This window comes from Numenius arquata, chromosome 7, assembly GCF_964106895.1.
Source record: "Numenius arquata chromosome 7, bNumArq3.hap1.1, whole genome shotgun sequence".
Classification (NCBI taxonomy): Eukaryota; Metazoa; Chordata; class Aves; order Charadriiformes; family Scolopacidae; genus Numenius; species Numenius arquata.
Window position 1 is genome coordinate 12,039,313 of NC_133582.1, and position 21,623 is coordinate 12,060,935.

The 21,623-nt window shown below is 37.7% G+C and overlaps 1 protein-coding gene across 1 annotated transcript in view; it reads left to right on the top strand.

Annotated features, from left to right (window-relative positions):
• Positions 1 to 21,623, top strand: part of GRIK2 (glutamate ionotropic receptor kainate type subunit 2) — a 373,275-nt gene that overhangs the window by 323,659 nt on the left and 27,993 nt on the right. Inside the window, exon 14 of the mRNA XM_074150299.1 lies at positions 15,145 to 15,370. Coding sequence (XP_074006400.1) covers positions 15,145 to 15,370 — 226 coding nt within the window. The remainder of the gene's footprint in view (positions 1 to 15,144; positions 15,371 to 21,623) is intronic.

Genomic DNA, 21,623 nt, shown 5'->3' on the forward strand with positions numbered 1-21,623 from the left:
AACAGTGGCTCTGAAAGTCAAGGACCCCTTTACATGAACGTCAGTACTGGCTTTAAAGTGGAGGTGTTGGCAGAGAGGTGTAAAGGAAGAGAAAATTAAGATTTTCCTTTAATGGCAATTGATTTTCTTAAAATAAATAATGTTTTAAGAAAAGAAGAAGGTTTTGTCCTGGATCATTAGAAAGGATTTTAGGGGCTGTATGACGACAGCATATTGATTGTAATTTTACTCTGATTTTATTGCCCTGAAGAAATATTTTAGATACCAAAACACTTTCCTCACCCTGGTTTTCTGACAGAGGTAAAATCTTCATTGTCATGGATAGACTATTTGGGAGAAAATGTAATCCAAAAAAAGCTTTTGCTTGTCTGATCTGGTTCCTGGCCACTCGGACAGTTTCTTTATATTCTGCCCATTCATGCTTCCACCCTCTATAGGCCTCCATTTTGGTCTTGAGCTTGTCCAGCAGCTCCTTGTTCATCCACACAGGCCTGCTGGCTATTTTGCCTGACTTCTTCTTTTTCGGGATGCACCTCTCCTGAGCTTGGAGGAGGCAATCCTTGAATGCCAACCAGGCATTCTCCAACCAACCAGGCAATAATCCATTCAGATTATGGAACATTTCACAGACACAGCTTCATAGCATCCTTTTTTTTTTTTTTTCTTTTTCTTTTTCTCTTTTTTTTTTTTCAATGTTACCTTTAATAATTAAGCTTAACTCTATTAAAAAAAGTTCTTGAGCTACTTATCACCTTCCAAATCAAACAAAAATTAAAAATATCAATGGACATCTTTAGAAGGCGAATATGTTTTTCAGTTGAGTTTTTTTGGAACAGAAAAGTTGACCAGGTTGAGTTTTCTCTAAGAACGTTTGATAATTCAAAAACTTTTCAGGAAAAACACCATAAAATAAAAAAAATAATTCTGTTGAGTCGTGTCCAGACTGAAGTCTTAAACTTGATCATTTAGAAAATGTTCTTTATTTTGGGTCATGAACACTAAGGATGCTTCAGAGAAAATGTAGTAGCTGATTCTTTAAGAAAAAATGACTTATTCCACAACTAGACATACCTAGACAGATACATACTACTACTTCAGCGTAGTCTTTTCTCTGATTGTCAAGATAACTTAATTTCTTGTATTACTTAGAAGAGGAAAACGGTGACTAAAGAAGGTTCACAAACTTGTGTTTCAATAAATACAATTATTTTCTAGGAGTTCTAAGCCTTCACTCAACTCATTTCAGTTTCTGAGTGCCTGACTTTGTCTTGTTTCTGATAATATCTTTTCAGCCACAGCATGAGAAAGACATGGACGGTTTAAAGTGGGTTCAAAGGAGGGCTACAAAAATGATCAGAGGGCTGGAGCGCCTCTCTTCTGAAAAAAAGACTTAGAGAGTTGGAGTTGTTTAGCTGGGAGAAGAGAAGGCTCTGGGGATACAGTAGTGTGGCCTTCCAGTACTTAGAAGGGGCTTATAAGAAAACCAGAGAGAGACATTTTACCAGAGCCTTTTTACATCTGATACAAGGAAGATTTTTTTTTTTACAGTGAGGGTGGTGAGACACTGGAACAGGTTTGGCAGAGAAGTTGTGGATGCCCCATCCCTGGAAATTTTCAGGGTCGGGTTGGGTGGGGCTTTGAGCAACCTGATCTAGTGAAAGCGGTCCCTGCCCAAAGGCAGGCAGGTTGAACTAGATGTTCTTAAAGGTCCCTTCCAACCCAAACCATTCCATGATTCTCTGCGTGGATGAGAGCTGTTTTATCAATCCACTACAATGTTTTAGCCAATTTGCACTGTAGAGTCAAGAATTGAAGGCATGGACTGCTGGTTATATGGACATGATTTGCTAGTACCAGTAATTTTCTTTACTGAATAAGCATTTTAATGAATCACTGAAATGTTTAGGGGAAAATAGAAATATAGTCGATGCCATTCAATCAAGCACTCTAAGTAAAAGGCAGAAAGACTAGTAGAAATTTTCCCTGTATGAATATAATTTCAGAGGGTCCATCATATTTATGTTTGTGTGCTCACAAAAAATGTACCTTTTATTTCTCACTGATGTTTATTTGTGAACGTTGTTTGAGCTCCGTTCCAAACTAGACAGCTCAGGCCGGAGTTCTGTTAAGAATCTCTGACCTAGCTGTAAGTTTTTGATATTCTGCAGTTCTGAAGTAATATTGTCCCCACATACAGTTCTTCACAGGTATAGAATATCTGTAGACATTTCCTTTTTAAAAAATCAATGTCTATACTAATTTTATGTAATGGGTACAATATATATACAATTAATTTTTGAAATACATAACATGTAGGTCTTTTGTTAGTTTTGGATTTTTAATTTTTTAATTTTAATTTTCTCTGAGAAAAAGAAGATCCTGAGACTTCAAAACCAAGCACAAATAAATTTAATTAGACATAAGTATTAAAAGGACAATAGCTTTAGTATCAATTTCTTAGTGATTATTAGAACTGGGAGAAGTAAATAAAAATGAACTATAGCTTGCAGGATATTTAAGCAACATTTTAAAAAAAAAAAGATGGTTTCAGTGAGCTAGTGTATTTTACATCCATTGATGAGTGTGATTTGCTAGTTTTCTTATGTCTTAGCATTGCCTATTTGTATTAATGGATGATAAAAACAAAGAAGCACAGTAACTTATAACCTGTAAATCGGTCTAGGACACCTGTTTAGACAGTAAGAAATAGCTTAATCATTGTCTTCAAGGAGGTCAAAAAGTTGATCCCAAAGACAAGTAAATTTATGCATGAGCTTGTAGTAGTCCCTTCTCCATCATTTGATACTTCAAGTAAATAGGTTACCCTGCAATCCAGAAGAAAAGCTACCGCACTGCGGCTATGGTATTTGGTATTGCTTAGATAAAGCCTGTTTAAAGGAGAAGAAAATAAGATTGCCATAAGCCCCTTGTCAGCTTCCGGTCTGAAGTAAATTCATACATATCAAAAAAGACTCAAATAAAATAAAATTAAAAAACAAAAACAAAACCAAAAAACCAACAAAGAGGAAAAATAATCTGGTCAAAGCAAATGCTTAACACATCTCTCCTTTAGGCATTAATCAATCTATATGTGAACGAGGATCAAAACAGTTGAGGTGAAAAAAGAGTATTTTGGTGTAAGCAAACGGAAAAAAAACCCAACTAAGCTAGTGATTTAAAACAGATTGAAATTTTTAAAGCAAGACATAAAGGTCACAAAATCAGATTCAAATTGCTAAGGCACAGTGGGCAAGTTTTAATAAATTCTCAGTAAAGATTTTTAAGACAAGCACTCCAGACTGGAATATTGAGAGAAACCATTTTTTTTCTGATCAATAAGAAGAGAGTTAAGGAACATTCTAGAGAAAGATCAAACAGAATTATGAAAACTTGGTTTTGAAAAAAGAAACTGAGCTTCCTAAGACTAATTTTAGTAACTTTTCTACAGAAAAAAGGAAAGCTTTTCAATGACTGACTTTTACTCATAGTTTGGGGGCAGCAGGGGCATTGTTTTGGCTTCTCAACGTGTTAGCTATCTAACATCTGTAAACAGTAGAGAAGGTGGAATTAAAATAAGAAGGAATAGAGTCTCAAACCAAGTCATTGCACCTAGCAAGTGAAACAGTGCAGTGATAGAGATAAATGGAGAAAAATGTTTACTTTTTATACTTGAAGACGTAGGCAAAATGGGTATACAAACAAGATATCCCTTCAGTGTAGCAGAAATCCATTTTGTCTTATGTTTTGTATAAAGAGAGTTTTCCTATAGGCTATTTTAAATACCTATACTAGACTTTAAAGGAGAGATCAACACAGGGAAAGGACAATAAATTACTCTTTTGCATCCTTAAAGAAGGGTATCTAGTCTAGTGTGCACCAGATAAGTGGAGAGTGAGGAGGACTGAAAAGTGGTTGAGCTGCCAGGCTTGAACAGCTGTTTTTGAACAGCTTGAAGTCCAGCTGGAGGTCAGTCACACACATTATGCGGTCACCCACCCACGGTCAATATAGGGTCCCATACAGGTTCATTCATGACTTGGATGGTAGGACAGAGTGGACCCTCCACAAGTTTACAGATAATACAAAACCGGGAGTAGTTGATAGACCAGATGGTTGTGCTGCCATTCAGAAAAACCTCAACAGGCTGGTGAAATGGGCAGGCAGGAACGTCATGCAGGTCAACACAAGAAAATCTGTACCTGGGAAGGCATGACCCAGCATACTAGTACAGATTGGAAGGCTGACCAGCGGGGATGCATTAGATAGAACATTGACAGCATGTGAAGGAAGGTGATCTTTCCTCTCTAGCACTGGTGAGACACATTTGGAGTGCTGCATCCAATTCTGTGCTCCTCAGTACGAGAGAGACAGTATTGTACTGGAGGAAGCCTAACAAAGGGCAACAAAGTGCATTAAAGGATTGGACCGTCTGTCATTAGAAGAGAGACCGAGAGATCTGGGTTTGTTTAGCCTGGAAGAAAGACAGGTTGGGGGCAGGGGACACTGATTGATGTTTATAAATACCTGATGGGAGTGTGTAAAAAAGGAGACAAACTCTTCTTGGTGGTGTCCAATGAAAGAAGAAGAGGCAATGGGCACAAATTGAAATATGAAAAAATCCATTTAAACATAAGAAAAGCCTGTGTTTTTACTGTGAGGGTCAAGTACTGGAACAGGTTGCCCAGGAGGAACATGGAGTCTTCATTCTTGGAGATATTCAAGCCCTGGACAATGTCCTAGGCAACCTGATCTGTTAAACTCTGCTCGGAGCAGGATTTTGGACTAGATGATTTCCAGTTTCCTTCCAACCTCAATAATTCTGTGATTCTGTGGTTGCTGTGGTAATCCAGAGCAATAGTATATATGTCATCTTCTCACAGAAGAGCAACTAGCCTCCATAGTTTTATTTTCCTTGCATGTTCTATGTCTATTTGAATTGATACATCTTAAATGGGCCTTGCTTGGAAGAAATCTACAAAAAAGCATTCAGGAAGGGGGCAGTGATTGCATGTGTTATTAACACATAATGAGCTGGTTCTCCCTTCCCTTACCAGGTTCAGTGTCTGCAATATTCCTCCTAGAATGGAAGATGAACCATTTCAAAGGTTTAGCCCTCGTTCACTCAAGCTAGACAATTGTTTTAAGGGTTAAGGGTTTTTTTCTCAATTTTTTTTCTGAGCCTAATAGTGAAGGAAATACAAGTCCCATTAGGATAATAGTTAATAGCAGGCAAAACCAGAAGAATCATGCTGTATGATTATGCAATTTTGGAGTAAGAAGAACAAATTTGCAAATTACTGAGATTTTCTTTGTTCTTGCATTTTACTCAAAATGAGAAAATCAAATGGAAATAATCATAATGCAAAGAAAATACTATGAGTGTGGGACTGTCACTTGTATATAATTTTTTTGTTTGCTGATTCTTTAGACTTAATCATTTCTGAGTTAGCTCTTTGGATTAAAAGGTCAAAAACTGTCAGAGATACCATAATATCTGGTTATTATCCATCCTTGTAGGATAAAGTTAACTACAGAATATGATTGAAAAAAGAAAAGTAAAAATCCTAGAATTACAGCAAATACTTCATGATCTGAATGGACGGAGTGTGCTAATCGGCAGATGCTATCACATCTGTCACGATGAACATGAATATACACTTCTCAGAGATCTTGAGTAAATTGGCACCTTATTGGAAGGTTCAGTGCAACCTTGTTGTCTAAACACCAAACAATCAAATTATAAGAATGTAAATGCAAATTAATAAGATCATAGTACTTGTCCCCATTTGAGAAATTACATTGAATGCACAGTGTTTTATGCACACTGCTGAAGTTAACTATTGCTAAAGTGAAATAATAATAGTTGTTTAAGGTCTTATGACTAAAGTTAAAAGATGTTTATAAAGCTATGCACCTTAAAGCAGGTTATTTTTCTTTATTAATTTTATTGCTGACAGATAATGTTTATCATCTCTGTGTAGCTGATTATTGCAAAGTGAACTAGTGGTGCATCAGTCCAACTGCTGATCCAGGTCCTCTTTAGAAAAACCTATTATTTTAATTGGCGCCATTTTAAGCAACCTCAGCAGATGACCAATATTCAAAATAGAGATGAAACTGTTTCCTTACTTCCTCAAAAAGTTTCATCCACTTTTTCATGTTGGAAGCTGTTTGTACTGTCGCTGGTTTGGATGCTTTACATCTTGGAATATGCAGAGAAGTCAGGGTTGCAGTGTTGCTACAACATATTTCCCAACACAATGGCTTTCAAACTCATAGCTGATCTCTGCAACCCTGTCAGTGAGCAGTGAAGGGTCACCTGAAATAATCTTACCATGATAAGGCATTGACAGTGGCATCAGTAACACATGCCAAAATACAGTCACAAGCACTATCAGTGCAACTGTTTATTTTTGTCAACCTACATGGAAACTAGAGACATATAAGTGGTATCATGTAAAATGTAGAATAAATTCTATTAGTTTTCTGTGCCTTCACTTTTTTTTGTTGCCATAGTTTTCAGTCCTATGTGACACATATGAACAGCAGGACATGAAGTCAGTCACAGGTAATGATATTAACTTTTACTATAGTAATTTATTACACATTTAGTTATTATTCATTGTTATTCATTGAAGGTTTCTAAAATAGTTATTCACAGATTAGTTTCCATAAAAGTCCCTAGAATGGAGCTTTCTGGCTTTTCACAAATAGTTTAATAAAACAACAAAATAAAGAATAAAGTCAAACACTGTAGTCCCAGCTATTATTTGAAACTGCTCAGCAGAATAATTTGATATCATTCAGAAAAGGTTGGCTTGTTTTTGTAAGAAAATTAGCAAAGGTATTAATATAAATGTAGCTAAATTTAACTTAACGTAAACTCAAACTTCATCATGTCCAGTTGATCAACTTACTGACAGCTTGACAGAGGAAACGCAGAATCTGCAGTATGATGCACAGCTACACACAGCAGTTCCATGGAAGAAATGTCTAGAATCCTTAGCAGTTCTGATAATGCAATACAATCATTAACGTAATAAATTTTCTAGCGTTTTTTTTATCACATACCAGCCCGTACAATATTTCTATAATGGCACATGGATTTCCACTGGAGCATGTCAGTATTTAATGTCAAATGTCTATTCCTCCTCTTCACTGTATTTCAGAACTCAGATGTCATATTCCACAGAGTCATTATTTCAAGCCATATTTGAAGCATTTAATTGTTGATATAAAATTCTGTACAGCCCCCAAAAAGCATAGATAATAGAGTGGAATTGATTTTAGCATGTGTAACTATAAATACCTACAAATTAGGATTTTAGTCAAAAATAAAAGTCTTCTACTGCTGATATTAGTAGAAATTTTTAGTTAGAAAGCTTAAAATATCCTTAAGACATCTCCGGAGCTCACATGATGTGATGTTGCTGAGTAACACAGAATATTTTTACACCTGCTAAGGAATTCTCTATAAAAAAATAATTTTTTGCAAAATAAAAATTTTCCATGGTTTTTTATTTTTATTATTGTCTTCATTTTTTCTGCTAAGTAAAAAACAATATGAAATTTTGCTCTTTCTTATTTTTCCCCTGTCATTGTCTCCTTTGTTTCTAATGCATTATTATTTAATGCTTTTTTGAAACTTCATTTCACAGTTTCTTACTCTGCTTTTCATTGCAATTCAGTATGTCTGCTGTTGTTGAAATACCAAGATTTTCTGTAAGACAAAAATCAGATTTTTTTTATCATCTCAAGTATTTAATAGGCTTTGAAGAGCTTTCAATTTTTGGGGAAAGTAAGGCAAGTACTTACCACTAACGTGACTGATTTAAGTCACTGAATGGTTAAACTGATAAACTGGTTATGAACTTTCCCTTCCTTTTTCTTTCCTTGGAAATTCCCAATTACTTCATTCACACTTCCCCCTGACAAAACTGGAATACACCAGTTAATAATGCTGGAAAGAGAATCTTTTCCTTTCGGTTCTGCCATACACTTGCTGTTCTGGCTGTTCCAAATTATAAAGTAGAGCCTTTGTAGAACTTCCTTAGTCTTCAGAAGATATACTATATCCTTTTCTCTGTTAAACTACATTACTGATTGTGTGTACACTGCCTATACTCACCTATTACAGATGTCCAAATTGCACTATGCAAATAAACACGTGAATTGTATTTTACTCTAACTTTTGACATCTTATACAATTTTGTCAGTACTGCAGTTTTCCCTATCAACTTCTGGGGACTCTATGCTAAAAAATACTCAAACCTACATCTTAAAACTCTGTTATTGCTCGTATTTCTTGTACAGATCACTAATCAAACGCACATAAATTCATCCATACATGCAGATAAATTCTTCATAATGTATTCTTCAGGGTCCGGTTTGGCTGAAAAGTTCTTGTGTCTTTTACCGTAGCATTTTATTTTTCTTAATCTCTTCATTGTTGGAGGAAAGCAGCTCCTTAAGTCTTATGTTGCTTATCTTCTCAAGTATGTCGTTTAGGAGACTACAAGTGTTTCAAGATAAAACTGCCAGAATTATTCCAAGACCTGACAGATTTGCTAACAAACAAACGGTTCTTCTGATCAGTATCCTACCACTCCTCTGGACCTTTGATATCAACCCCATATGGCATCAGTCCTGTTTACCTGAATTAACTCCAATTTTCTAGTGACCAAGGTCAGACGAGTACAGAAAAAGACTCAGCTGTTCTTAGCTAGCACATATGGTCCAGTGTTGTTGATAGTTTACTTACTTAAGTTTACTTAAGATAGTTTACTTAAAGAAGTACTGAATGCTAAATCCAAATCCCACTGCAGATTACCTCAGTGGCTTATAGTAGCGTATAGGTGACAAATATTTTACATTAACTATTTTGTAAATAGTTGAACTTATTGGTTCTTTTGGATGTTTTGTTGTTAGGTCTGGCAACAGAACTGATGGGAGAATTTATTAGGGGAAAAAGCCCACCAGTCTGCCTGTGCTACCAGACTTATTTTGATGACTATCATTACAGGCGGTAACTAATGCTGCTGCTTGACAGGTGCCAAAAGGAAAAAAAAAAATAAAAAGAACTTCCATTAAGTTTTTAAAATCTTTGAAGATAAATAAACAATATTTATTCCTATCTGTTTTGGGCAGCAAATTAGAAAATAATAGTTAGTGGGCTTTCTATCACTTCTGCTCATTTAAAGAGATCTTGAATGCTATGAGTTTTATTTCCAATGCTGCCTGATGAGTTTCTTTCAAATCACAACAGCAACAGAATGTTTTAGGCATAGTGCATGTTAACTTTGCTTTGAACATTGCTCAAAAATCTTCAATGCCAATGTAGATGCTGTGAGATTGCAATTGTTAAATTCACGGTGTTGTAAAAAATTCTTACCCTATTAGAGGTAAATATTTAAAGTAGTATTTGTAAACTTCATGCTCGGTCCCAATGATGAAACTATGCACTTACTGCTTTTGGAAAAGGAGATTGCTTCCAGCCACAGTGCAAAGTCTGGAGTTTTGTACTGCGGTTTGTATCAGAGAACAGGCAGAGTGAGCAGAAGTGGGTTTATCTTTACAGAACATGCAGAATATAGGATCTGCTTTAAAAACAGATTAAATGTATTTAATGTCTTATTTCTATGTACAAAGGAAAAAACCTAAAGAAGTGTGAGAAATATCACATGTGTCATCTTCCACATTTTACAAGAAGAACGATTGTGACATTAGTTATAATTCAGTAGAGGACTATAAATCATTGTGGTATAAAAGGCAAAGAAGTTTTCTAAAGTCCATTAATGTTTTTGGAGCTGTAAAATCCTTACTTATTTCCAGGTCAAAGCTGTTAGTGAAAACTTATTTCAATAGCATTAGGATTTGGGTTTTTTTAACCATAAATTACTTCAAATATTTAACATCTGTTCAAAATCTTTGGTTTTTAAAACAAAATGTCAGCACAATTGGGGTAAGAGTGAAAATGTCTTTCTCTGAGCACTGCATTTTTCATTCCTTGTAGCTCTATTCTTGGCAGAAACACCTTTCCTACCTTTTTTCATTTGTGCTCTATGGACCATGAAAACTGCCGTTATGGAGGAGAGAATGCTGTATGCATTGGTTTTATTGTTTTTATGCTGATGCAACAAAATCTAAATCAGCTGGTTCACTTAGGGGTTTTCAGGCCTCAGCAGTTCTGAAAAAAAAGGGGAAAAAAAGAAAAAAAAAAAAAAACAGGGGAAAAAAATAGAAGAAAAGAAATGCCCTGAGGTCAGAGTCAATGAGACCAGTCTGATAAAATGGAGAGTGTCTTTTTTCACTTTTCTTTGATGACAGAGAAAAAGCCAGTCTCACAGTTCTGGGAGACAATAAAGAAAATACAGTACTAAAAGATAATTTTTATAACTAGTTGCTAATCTGGTCAGAAAATCAGATGATATTCAGAAGTTCATTTGACTCAACACAGTCTGTCTGTTGGGTGACAGTTAAGCTGATTTAAATCTGGTCTGCAGTCCACCACAGGTAATGTATAATATTTTCAGTATACTTAAGTTGCTATTGATTAGCATGGTGCTCTGTAAAAGCTATGCCTTAGCCCATAGTAATGATTCAAAACTGTGCGTTGCACATAGAATAAGAGTTTGGAATGTCTATGGCATCATATTATATTATGGAGGCATCAGATGCAGGTATGCAATTAAGACCAAATTGCATTTTACACATAAAGTGCTCACAAATTGGTAAATGTACTGCTTCTGCTGCCTCAAAAAGCAGCACTTACTTTTAGAGTGTACAATCAGCTAAGGCTTACAAGAAACTAGGTGTTTTTTCAGTCATTAAAACAAATTTAAATGGATTATATAAAATAAAACATCTGGAAACAGGACATGTAGTGATACCGTGTAAAGCTTAAAAGTTAGTAAGATCTGAAGATCTGATATCTTCCATTCTGATTCCTGTAGCTGATTCTGAGAGTTGTCATTATTTGCATATACAGCTGTTTAGCTCAAAAGTCTCAGTAATGGATCAGGTTCCCATCGTTGTCCCCTTCAGAAACATTGAGAAGGTTGGAGAAAACAGTACCTATTCCGAAGAATTCAGATTCATATGAAGAACTGAGAGAGGTGGATCAGTGTATACACATATTAATTACAGAAACAAGAAGTATAAAAAATGCACAATGAAATAAACACATTGATCATTGATGGATATTTGAATAGTAGCAATCAGCCTTTACATATTTCCATTTGGTGACGGTTCAAGAAAGTGAGCAGGATATTTATTTACAATTTATTTTCATTTCTGCAAGTGTTCAAATTCTTTCTGACAGCCATATCTTTGAATTTCCCTGTACTTATAATGCTTGAGGACAATTAAAGAATTCCTAAAATATTCTTTACCTTAGGCCATTGGTTTGTTTTCTCAACTTCAAGCTTGTCATACTATGATTTGAAATCTATACAATTAATTTTGTTTATCTCTCCACGAATAGTACTAATCCTCTGTGGCCTGAAATACTGGAGACATACCCCAAATGTATTAGAATAGCTATGAGCTATAAGAGGATGGTCGATAATGTTTGCTTCACCTAAATTTGACATCTAGCCTTCTTATGTTTAGAAAAAAATCTTGAGATACGTTAGTGCTTTTGACATTTTAAGAACATCAGAAATGCATTTTCTAGCTTATTTCACAGCTATGTAGATTTAGGTCATGTTAAAACAAAATGTCAAACATATGAAAATGAATAAGGAGTGAATAAAATAAATGTATTGTATGAACAGTTCATCTTGGATTTCCATACTAGTATTTAGAATTTCCAAGGGCTCATCAATGAAACAATTGGTATGAGCCTACTTGAGTTTCAAAGGACTGAAGGGTGAAAAAGACAAAAACCCACACATTTTCCTGGGTAATAATGGGCTTGCCTTTGGCTTGATGCATAAACTACTTAAGTTCACAATGGGTTTGGGTTTGTTTTGTTTGGGGTTGTGGTTTTTTTTTGTTTGGGTTTGGTTGTGGTTTTTTTCCCCCAAATTTAAAATTATATGTTCCGGGTTTTTTTCCTGAAATTTCTCACCATCAAATTTTGAAGAGTCTTCAGAAACGGTTATTATTGTATGTAACTTCATATTGATAAAGAATCATAGAAATGAATTAAAACTGAAAGTTGGAATGGATTTCTAGATTTTCCTTCCTCTTCTTGGAGGAGATCTGCTTTCCTAATTGAAAGCTTGGCCTTAGATTAGCCTATTCAGGCCCACGTTAAGCTGTTTCTAATATTTCCAGTGGGCTGATTCCACTACTTTTCTGGGCTACCTGTTCCAATGCTTAGCTGTTCTCATGGTAAAGAATTTTTTTCTTATATCCACACAGAATTCCCCTTCAGCAGCTTGGACCATTGTTTTTTATGCTGTCACCATGCATCCTAATGAAGAGAGAACCTTCAGCTTGCCTCTGACCTTCTCTTTAGTTAATGGAAGAATGTGATTAGATTCTGTGTAAGGCTTCCATTCTCTGGGTTTGACAACACCATTTCCATCAATCCTTCTTTGTTAAGATCTCCAACCCTCTGATCACCTTGTTGGACATGCTCCAATTTTAACATCTCTCTGGAACTTGGAGGACCAAAACTGGACACAGCGTTCCTGGTGTGGCTTGACAAATGCCAAATATTGTGGATTAATCACATCCCTTGTTCTGTTGGCTATAGTCTTGCTGATATAGCCTGCAGTTTGCTTTCCTGCTGCAAGCATGGGCTGATCACTTGTGTTCAGCTTGCTGTTCTCTTGGATCCATAAGTCCTTTTCAGCCAAGATGCACTCCTGCCAGTCAATTCCCAGCCAGTATGGATGCTTGGGATACTTTCTTCCTTGATAGACTTTGCACTTATTTTTTGTTAAACCTCATGCAATTCCTGTTATACTAATTTTCCAGCCTCTTGAGGTCTCTCTGCATGGTAGCTCTTTCTTACAGTGTATCTACCTCTTCCCTGTTTGGTGTCATCCAAAAACTTGGTGAGGGTGCTTTCAATACTATTTTCCAAACTGTTTATAAAGTTATTGGATAGTGTTGTTGGTGACTTTTGTTGCTTCCTTTTCAATAGCAGTTGTGGCTTCATCCTAGCTGATTAAATCAGTCATTGTAATATGAGTACTTTGTCCTTTAGAAGGTATTGTATTTTTTCCCATGATCTAATTCTTCAGCAGAGAACAACCATTCCCCTTCCTAACATGTTCTCATCCTGGAATTTATTTTTTTTTTTCAACAGAAATCTAGAATTGTATATGTATTACAGTTCATTCTTTTTTTATTTTCTGTTACTGCTCATTTAAATTTTTCTTTTTTTTTTTTCTTAACATGCATCAGCAATGTGTATCTAACAGTTTACTAAAATTGTTTTCTGTGCCATTTTTTTATATTGCCTAAATTATTTATAGTGACAAAAAATTTGTTTTGTATACTGGGGTGAAGATTCTATGTTAAAAGAATTAAATGCAGGTCCTTGGTAAAAATTTACAAATATTGAAAAACATTTATTTTCCATCCTTTCTGTATTAAATAGTAATTTAAATTCCGACAGAGCTGATGTGGCCTTGCTTGAAGTGTGTTGTGCTGCAGTGCAATATTAAATGCTTGCAAGAAGTACTTGATTTTCAAACCAAACCCTATGAGGAGAGACCATATCTGTTTGGTGCTCTCTATTCTATGTGTTCACAGTTTATTTTGAAGATAAATGGTCTCCCCTTTCATTGTTACTAAAATCTTTTGCAATCGGCCACAGACTATCTTCAGTACAGTAACAATGTGTTCATGCAGAGTCTTAAAAATCTTCAGTTTTGTCAGCATTGACACGAGTTAGTTCAAATGTTTGATTTGCTAAGTCCCCAGGCAGAGTGAAATAACTCTTGGATTGTATCTCAGCAGGGGAACAAAGTAATCTTTTTTCTAAATAAATGTTCTTTTTATTCCACATACACTGCTAATTCTCCTCTGGGGCAGAATTTATGGCTGCCAATCAGCTGAACTTCAGAAAGTTTGTAGTGTCAATCTTTGTTTAGTATCTTTGCCAGAGCTGACAGCACAGTTATTTTTAAGGCTGACATTAAAAGATGAAAGACTCCTTAAAAAGTCTGATTAAACTAATTTTCATGCTGTATTTCTACATTTTATTTACTAGGCAAAATTTAACATTACTGAACACTTTCTGATGCATCTTGAGTTTGAAACATTATCAAACAGATGGGGCAAATGTAATATAAAATGTCCAATACTTCTAATACCTTCGATTTATCCAGTGGTTATGATCTCTTAAGCACTGTGTTTTACAAATATGAGGGAAGGTAATATATTTTTTTAAAGAAGCTGAGGTGAAATAAAGGAAGTGACTCCTCTATGATTCTCTATAGTTGCATGGCATCACTTTTTCCCAAACTACTGTCTCTGTCTTCCTATCCAGCAGTTCTTTGCATTCTGGGAATATTAAAGAAGAAAACGCATATTAATTTTTAGGACTTTTAGTAGGAACTTCTGAATGGCAAGCTAGTATTTGTATGACCAGAGTGTGATACTATTTCTTACCTAAAAATTTTCTCCAAGTATTTTTGCAGTGTACCATGGATAAAATGTTTGCTGCCCTCTACCTCACAACTCTTTTCTCCATATTCTGCCTTCTGTAAGTGCTTTGATTATTTCAGGTTGCCACACTGTTCATTAGGTTTTCAGAATTGCTCAGGAGTAGCTGAGTGATTGAAATAAGAGTGAAAATTTCAAATGTGTCAGAATCCACAGATTCTCCTATAACACTCACAAACATTGTTGATGAACTTGGTTACAGTGAAATACTCAATAGTTTCCACTGACTTCAAATGTCTGCAGGCCTTCATCCTACATAAAAACATATGTAGAATAGAACTCAGATAAACAACAGATATTGCATATTTTCTTGAGAATCTCTCCAGCTCTTTTTTTTTACACAGATGAGATGAGAGGTACAGATGAGATGAAAGGTACAGACAGCCTTAGAAGAATGCCTTGGTAAAACCTGACATGTATTAAAATACGATAAGAGAGCAATGTGCAAACTGAGAATTTGCTTTCACGCTTATAAGGATATTATTCTTATTCATGTTGCATCTAATATTTGTCTTTCAGAAATCCAAAATCTCCACTTATGACAAGATGTGGGCCTTCATGAGTAGCAGGAGGCAGTCAGTTCTTGTCAAAAGTAATGAAGAAGGTATCCAGCGTGTACTTACCTCTGATTATGCATTTTTAATGGAGTCGACAACCATTGAGTTTGTCACGCAGCGGAACTGTAACCTAACACAGATTGGAGGCCTGATAGACTCAAAAGGTTACGGTGTTGGAACTCCCATGGGTAGGTGATATGTCAACCATTTGTTCTTTGTTCATTAATCACAGTTGCTGCAGTAGCATACAAAAGCTCCAATAAACTATTACTTTCTCTACATTGCTAACATTTTTTCTTGTTCTCTTTTTCCCACCTGGGGGAAATATTACATGTTTTATCAACATTTATGGATTTTATTGAATTTTCTAAACAGAAAAAAATAGTTACTTTATAAAAATTTGGACACTTTCATATAATATGTTATTCTTACATGGTGTCTTCCATATGTTCAACAACAAGTACTTTTCACAGCACTTTATTTTATAAAAAAATGTTTTGAAAATGTTGATCTTTCTAGAGAATGAGCTGCTAGTAGTACAAGGCTTGCATTAGCAAATGGGAATAACGCTTCTATACTGAGAGGGCTAATCACTGAGATTCTTAGAAGAGGAGGAAAGAGTCCATAACATGCCACGTATAATCCACAGACAAATGTAATACTGAATTAGCTTTGTGAAATATAGTTTTGCAGAGCAATTCCAATCCTGTAAATATTTTCCAGATCAGGTGTTCTTGACTAGGTACAAAACTTTAGTTGCAAGATTAGGAGCTAATTACAGACATTAGTTTGGTGGCTAGAATCCACGGGATGTGGTTCAACAAGCACCAACGTGCTGAGTTCCCTTTGACTACAGTGATTTTTAAAGGACATAAACTGAGGATGTGGCTTTAGATTTCAGAATAGATGGGATTGAAAAAAAGATGTAACACAAAAACTCTGTCAGTACTGCACAATGATCCTACTTAATATTGGAAGATCATTCTGCTGACTTCTTAGTAAGGCAAATATTTACTTTAACTTTATTTTTAATAAGAATTTATCACCTTGTGATTGATGTGAATATATTTTATGTTTTTCTCAAATATGTCTTACATTTGATACTGATTTTATCTGTGTTAATACTATACACTACATGATTGTAAGGGGAAAGTTGTGTCCAGTACTGTAAATCAGTCACATGGTAAGGAAGGTTAAGAACTAAACTTTACTGGAATATTTTGGATAAAGAGATATCTACTAGTAGTATCAAATATAAGTTTCCCTATATGTTTTAGGTATTTACTGCAACTTTAATAACATCTTTATAATTTTCATAATTTCAGTAATTTGCTAGGAAATGGACATCTGGACACCTGCAGAAATTATGATTCTGTTCATTCTGTCTTTGAACAGTTATTTGTTAGGAATTTATTTTTAATCTATATAGCAATTTTTCCACCCTGTTCTCTTGTGGCTTCATATTGCTGAATATTTTCTGTATACATGTAAGTGTCAGAAGGGACCGGACTACAGTCCTGCTGCTCTTTTTGGCATCTCATATTTTCTGATATATAAAACTTTTGTTATTTTGAGGGTGAAAACCATCTTCCGTTTAGGTTGAGTATGGTGAAAATTAAATCTTAGTGATAGCTTGAAATGCTTAATGAGCTTCATGCAAACTTGTGAAGCATCTGAAGCATGCCTCAAAGCTAAGTGCCATGGAAGAAATCAGAGAGCCCAGGCTATTTTACCAGTGATTTTGACTATGTGTAATCACCGAAGTAGCATAAACACCAGAAAAAAAGAAACAGATGAAAAGCAGTGATAAAGCCAGAAATGGACTTCTAGAGTTAAAGTTAGGAGGAAGAGGTATTGGGTGTGAAGAGGCAAGGAAGCAAGTAAGTAAATTGTCTTTTGTTTTTTGTCCCTTACCTATCTGGGGAGAAGAGGCAGTATGCATGCACTATTTCTTCATTAACTTTGAATCGTATCAAAGACATTATTCAGCTCTTATTCATCTGCAAGATTCCAGGTAATAACAAATTGTCTGTGTGAAGAGAAATGATGGTGTTCTACAAGGGTATCTGTGAGCTGACAATTGTCTTGAATCAAGGTGAAACAAATAAAGGACATACCTGCAGGAATTAGAGATCAGCAAAGGAAGTAAAACAAGAGTAGAAACAGTGTTAAACTTAACAAAAGAAGTTGAAGTAAGATCTGAAAAAAAGATGAGGCCTTCATAAAAGGAAATATAATAGAACCTAAAATAAGATATAAAGTAAGGTTTTCACAAAAGAAATGAAGTCACAATAAAACAGCATGGGGAGATTTCCCAGAACAGCTAAGAATAAGAGATTAATCCTGTGTTAGGGCAGAATCTATAAAATGCTATCCAGAGAACTAACATTTATAAAAGTTTTGTACTCTGTTTATTAACTGCACAGTCTCAGAGGAAAGAGATTGTGTAGACTCTGCTAAAATAATGTTCACACATACATTTGAAAGGAGACCTTACAAAGAAGCATATCCATAGTGCGAGGCAGACTATATTGCTTTATTGAAGCTAGAAAATCTTACCTAGCAGTGGATAGTACAAAATACTCATGCATTATAGCTAATCTCATTTCTACAGGAAAAAAATAATTCCAGGATCTTTAAAAGAACTTATGACATGGTTAAATCTACAGAATCTACAGATAGATTTCATCATTATTTAATGTTTATGGAAGAAGTTTATAGATATGCATTTGAGTAATATTTTTTTAGAGTTAATAATCCTAAGAGTAACTTGCCAAGTGCTTAGAAAACTACAGTGTAATGGTTTCACAAAGAAAGTACATGTTACTGCTGGTGCCTATTTGGGAAGCAACACATCTCTGAGCAATACAGAACAACAATACAGAACTAATCGTATTTAAATGTAATTTAAAAGTGGCTAGCTGCAGCAGGTTCAGAGCGCGTGCTGGGCCCGCGTGAGCGCAAGGGTGAGTATATTAGCGCGCAGGCGCACGTGCGCAGAGCGCGTGGGAAGCAGCAATCAGTTGTCGGACAGACCACACGGAGAGCGGTAGCGGAGAGCGCCGGGGTCTTTAAATCCTGAGCTAGACTAAGACAGAGAGGGGCCTTCCCGGAGACAGAGAAGCCGAGGGAGAGCGGAGAGTAAGAAAGGAGGCAGGAACCTCGCGCGGGAGCGTGAGGCTGAGGTGGCAGGGAGCGTGCGTTTAAAAGCGGCTAGCCAGACACACTTTCAGCGTGAGGGAGGGGGCGGAGCGAGGGCTCGTGCACAGGACAAAGAGGGAGAGTCTGAGGGTGAATGGTCGGTTCAGGCTCAAGAGAGGAAATGGCAACGAAACTCCCCAAAGCCCCTGTGAAGAAGAATGTGGGAACTCAGACCGAGCTCCCGCGCCAAGATGCGGCGGTACAGGGCCCTGGCTGCACCGAATGCCTGAGCCTGGCTGTGGTACCACAGGGACCCAGAGACACCCATTGTGTGCGATGCGAGCAGATAAACGACCTGCTCAGGCAGGTGGTGGAACTGAGAGAAGAGGTGGAAAGGTTAAGAAGCATTAGAGAATGCGAAAGTGAAATAGACTGGTGGAGCCGTACCCTGAGGCAAAGGCAGCAAGAAGAGGCTCTAATAAAAGTAGATGATCCCCTCCTGCCCTGTCACCAGGCAGAGAGAGGGGACTTAATAGAAAGGGGGGAATGGAGGCTGGTCCTTCCTCGGTGAGGCAAGCAGAACCCCCAACAGCCTCCCTCACCTTCCCAGTTGCATTTGCATAATAGGTTCGGAGTTCTGGATTTTGGGGACGAGGTAAATGAGAATGGAGAGGACGATCTACCCAGTGAGTCACCGAGGACTAGTCACCCACCCCCATGCCTCAGGACCTCATCAACTAAGAAAAAAAGAAAGGTGATTGTAATAGGTGACTCCCTTCTGAGTGGAGCAGAGGGCCCAATCTGTAGACCAGACCCGTCCCACAGGGAAGTCACCTGCCTCCCTGGGGCCAGGATTAAGGATATACAGAGGAAAATTCACTCCATGGTTCAGCCCTCAGATTATTACCCACTACTGATATTTCAAGTAGGCAATGATGAGATAGCTACCAGAAGCCTAAAGGCAATGAAAAGGGACTTCAGAGTGCTGGGACGACTGGTCAAGGGATCAGGAGCACAAGTGGTGTTCTCTTCTACCCCACCAGTCACAGGGACGGATGAAGGGATAAATAGGAAGAATCAACAGATCAACCCATGGCTAAAAGACTGGTGTAAACAGCAGGACTTTGGATTCTTTGATCACGGGCTGATCTACAGGTCACAAGGCATGCTGGCAGCAGGTGGGGGAAGCCTAACCCAAAGGGAAAAAAGGATATCGGGACAAGAATTATCAGGGCTCATTGAGAGAGCTTTAAACTAGATTTGAAGGGGGACGGGGTTGGAAGCAGGGTTGCTAAAGTGGTGCCCAGGAGTAGCGTGCCAGTGCTAGTAGGTAAAGGTGCCAGCAAGGCCTTGCAACCTGTTGCAGCAGTTGATGTGGGAGAGAAAGACATATGTGAAGACATGAGGACTAGTGATAAGATGGTAACTGCAGAAATGTCTGCACATGGACAGGTGGGAATTAGTGCTTGCTCTCCCAGCAAAATAGTGGGATGATTAGCACAGCTGAAGTGCATCTACATGAATGTACGCAGCATGGGCAACAAACAGGAGGAGCTGGAGGCCATTGTACAGCAAGAAAACTATGATCTAGTTGCCATCACAGAAATGTGGTGGGAGGACTCGCATAACTGGAGTGCTGTGATTGATGGCTACCAACTTTTCAGAAGGGACAGGCAAGGAAAGAGAGGTGGTGGGGTGGCCCTTTATGTTAAGAGCAGTATTGTATGCCTAGAACTTCGCAATACGCATGATGACAGTGTTGAGTGTCTATGGATAAGAATCAAGGGGAAGACCAATAAGGCAGACATCGTGGTGGGAGTTTGTTATAGACCCCCAAACCAGGATATAAAGGCTGACGAAATATTCTATAAGCAGCTGGCAGAGGCCTCACGATCACTCTCCCTTGTACTCATGGGGGACTTCAACTTCCCAGATATCTGCTGGAAATATAACACAGCAGAGAGGCAACAGTCCTGGAGATTCTTAGAGTGCATGGAAGACAACTTCCTAACGCAGTTGGTGAGGGAACCGACTAGGGAAAGTGCCCTACTGGACCTGCTGATAGTTAACTCAGAAGGTCTTGTGGGGGATGTAAACGTTGGAGGTCGTCTTGGACAGAGTGATCACAAAATGATACAATTTTCAATTCTTGCTGAAGCAAGGCAGGGGGGCAGCAAAACTGCCACCTTGGACTTCCGAAGGGCAGACTTTGGCCTCTTCAGGAGCATGGTTGAAAGTGTTCCTTGGGAGACAGTCCTGAAGGGCAAAGGTGCCCAGGAAGGCTGGTTGTACTTCAAGAAGGCACTCTTAAAAGTGCAGGAAAGAGCCATACCCAAGTCCCAAAAAACAAGCAGGAAGGGAAGAAGACCAGCCTGGCTAAATAGAGAGCTTTGGCTGGAGCTCAGGAACAAAAAGAAAGTTTATGATCTTTGGAAAAGGGGCCTGGCAGGCAAGAAGAAATACCAGGAAGTGGTGAAGATATGCAGGGGGAAAATTAGAAGGGCCAAGGCTCAAGCTGAGCTCATCTTGGCCACTACAGTTAAGAATAACAAAAAGGGTTTTTTTTCGGTATGTAAACAGTAAAAGGAAGATTAGGGATAATGTGGGCCCACTGATGAATGAGATGGGCACCCTAGTGGTGGAAGACATGGAGAAAGCAGAGTTGCTGAATGCCTTCTTTTCTTCAGTCTTCACTGCTAAGGCTGCCCGTCATGAATCTCTGGCCTTGGAGGCCAGGGGGAGGGTATGGAGAGAGGAAGTTTTTCCTCCAGTAGAGGAGGACCAGGTTCGGGACCACTTGGCCAAACTGGACATTCATAAGTCCATGGGCCCTGATGGGATGCACCCATGAGTGCTGAGAGAGCTGGCAGATGTTATCGCTGGGCCACTCTCTATCGTCTTTGAAAGGTCATGGAGAACAGGAGAGGTACCTGAAGACTGGAGGAAGGCCAACATCACTCCAGTCTTCAAAAAGGGCAAGAAGGAGGACCCTGGGAACTACAGACCAGTTAGTCTCACCTCTGTCCCTGGGAAGGTCATGGAGAGACTCATTCTAGATGTCATCTCCAAACAAGTTGAAGAGCGGGGGGTTATTGGAAGTGGGCAACATGGGTTTACCAAGGGTAAATCATGTTTGACCAATCTGATAGCTTTCTATGATGCTATAACTGGTTGGTTGGATGAGGGGAGGGCAGCAGATGTCATCTACCTTGACTTCAGCAAGGCTTTTGACACAGTCTCCCATAGCATCCTCATTGGGAAACTAAGGAAGTGTGGGCTGGATGAGGGGACAGTGAGGTG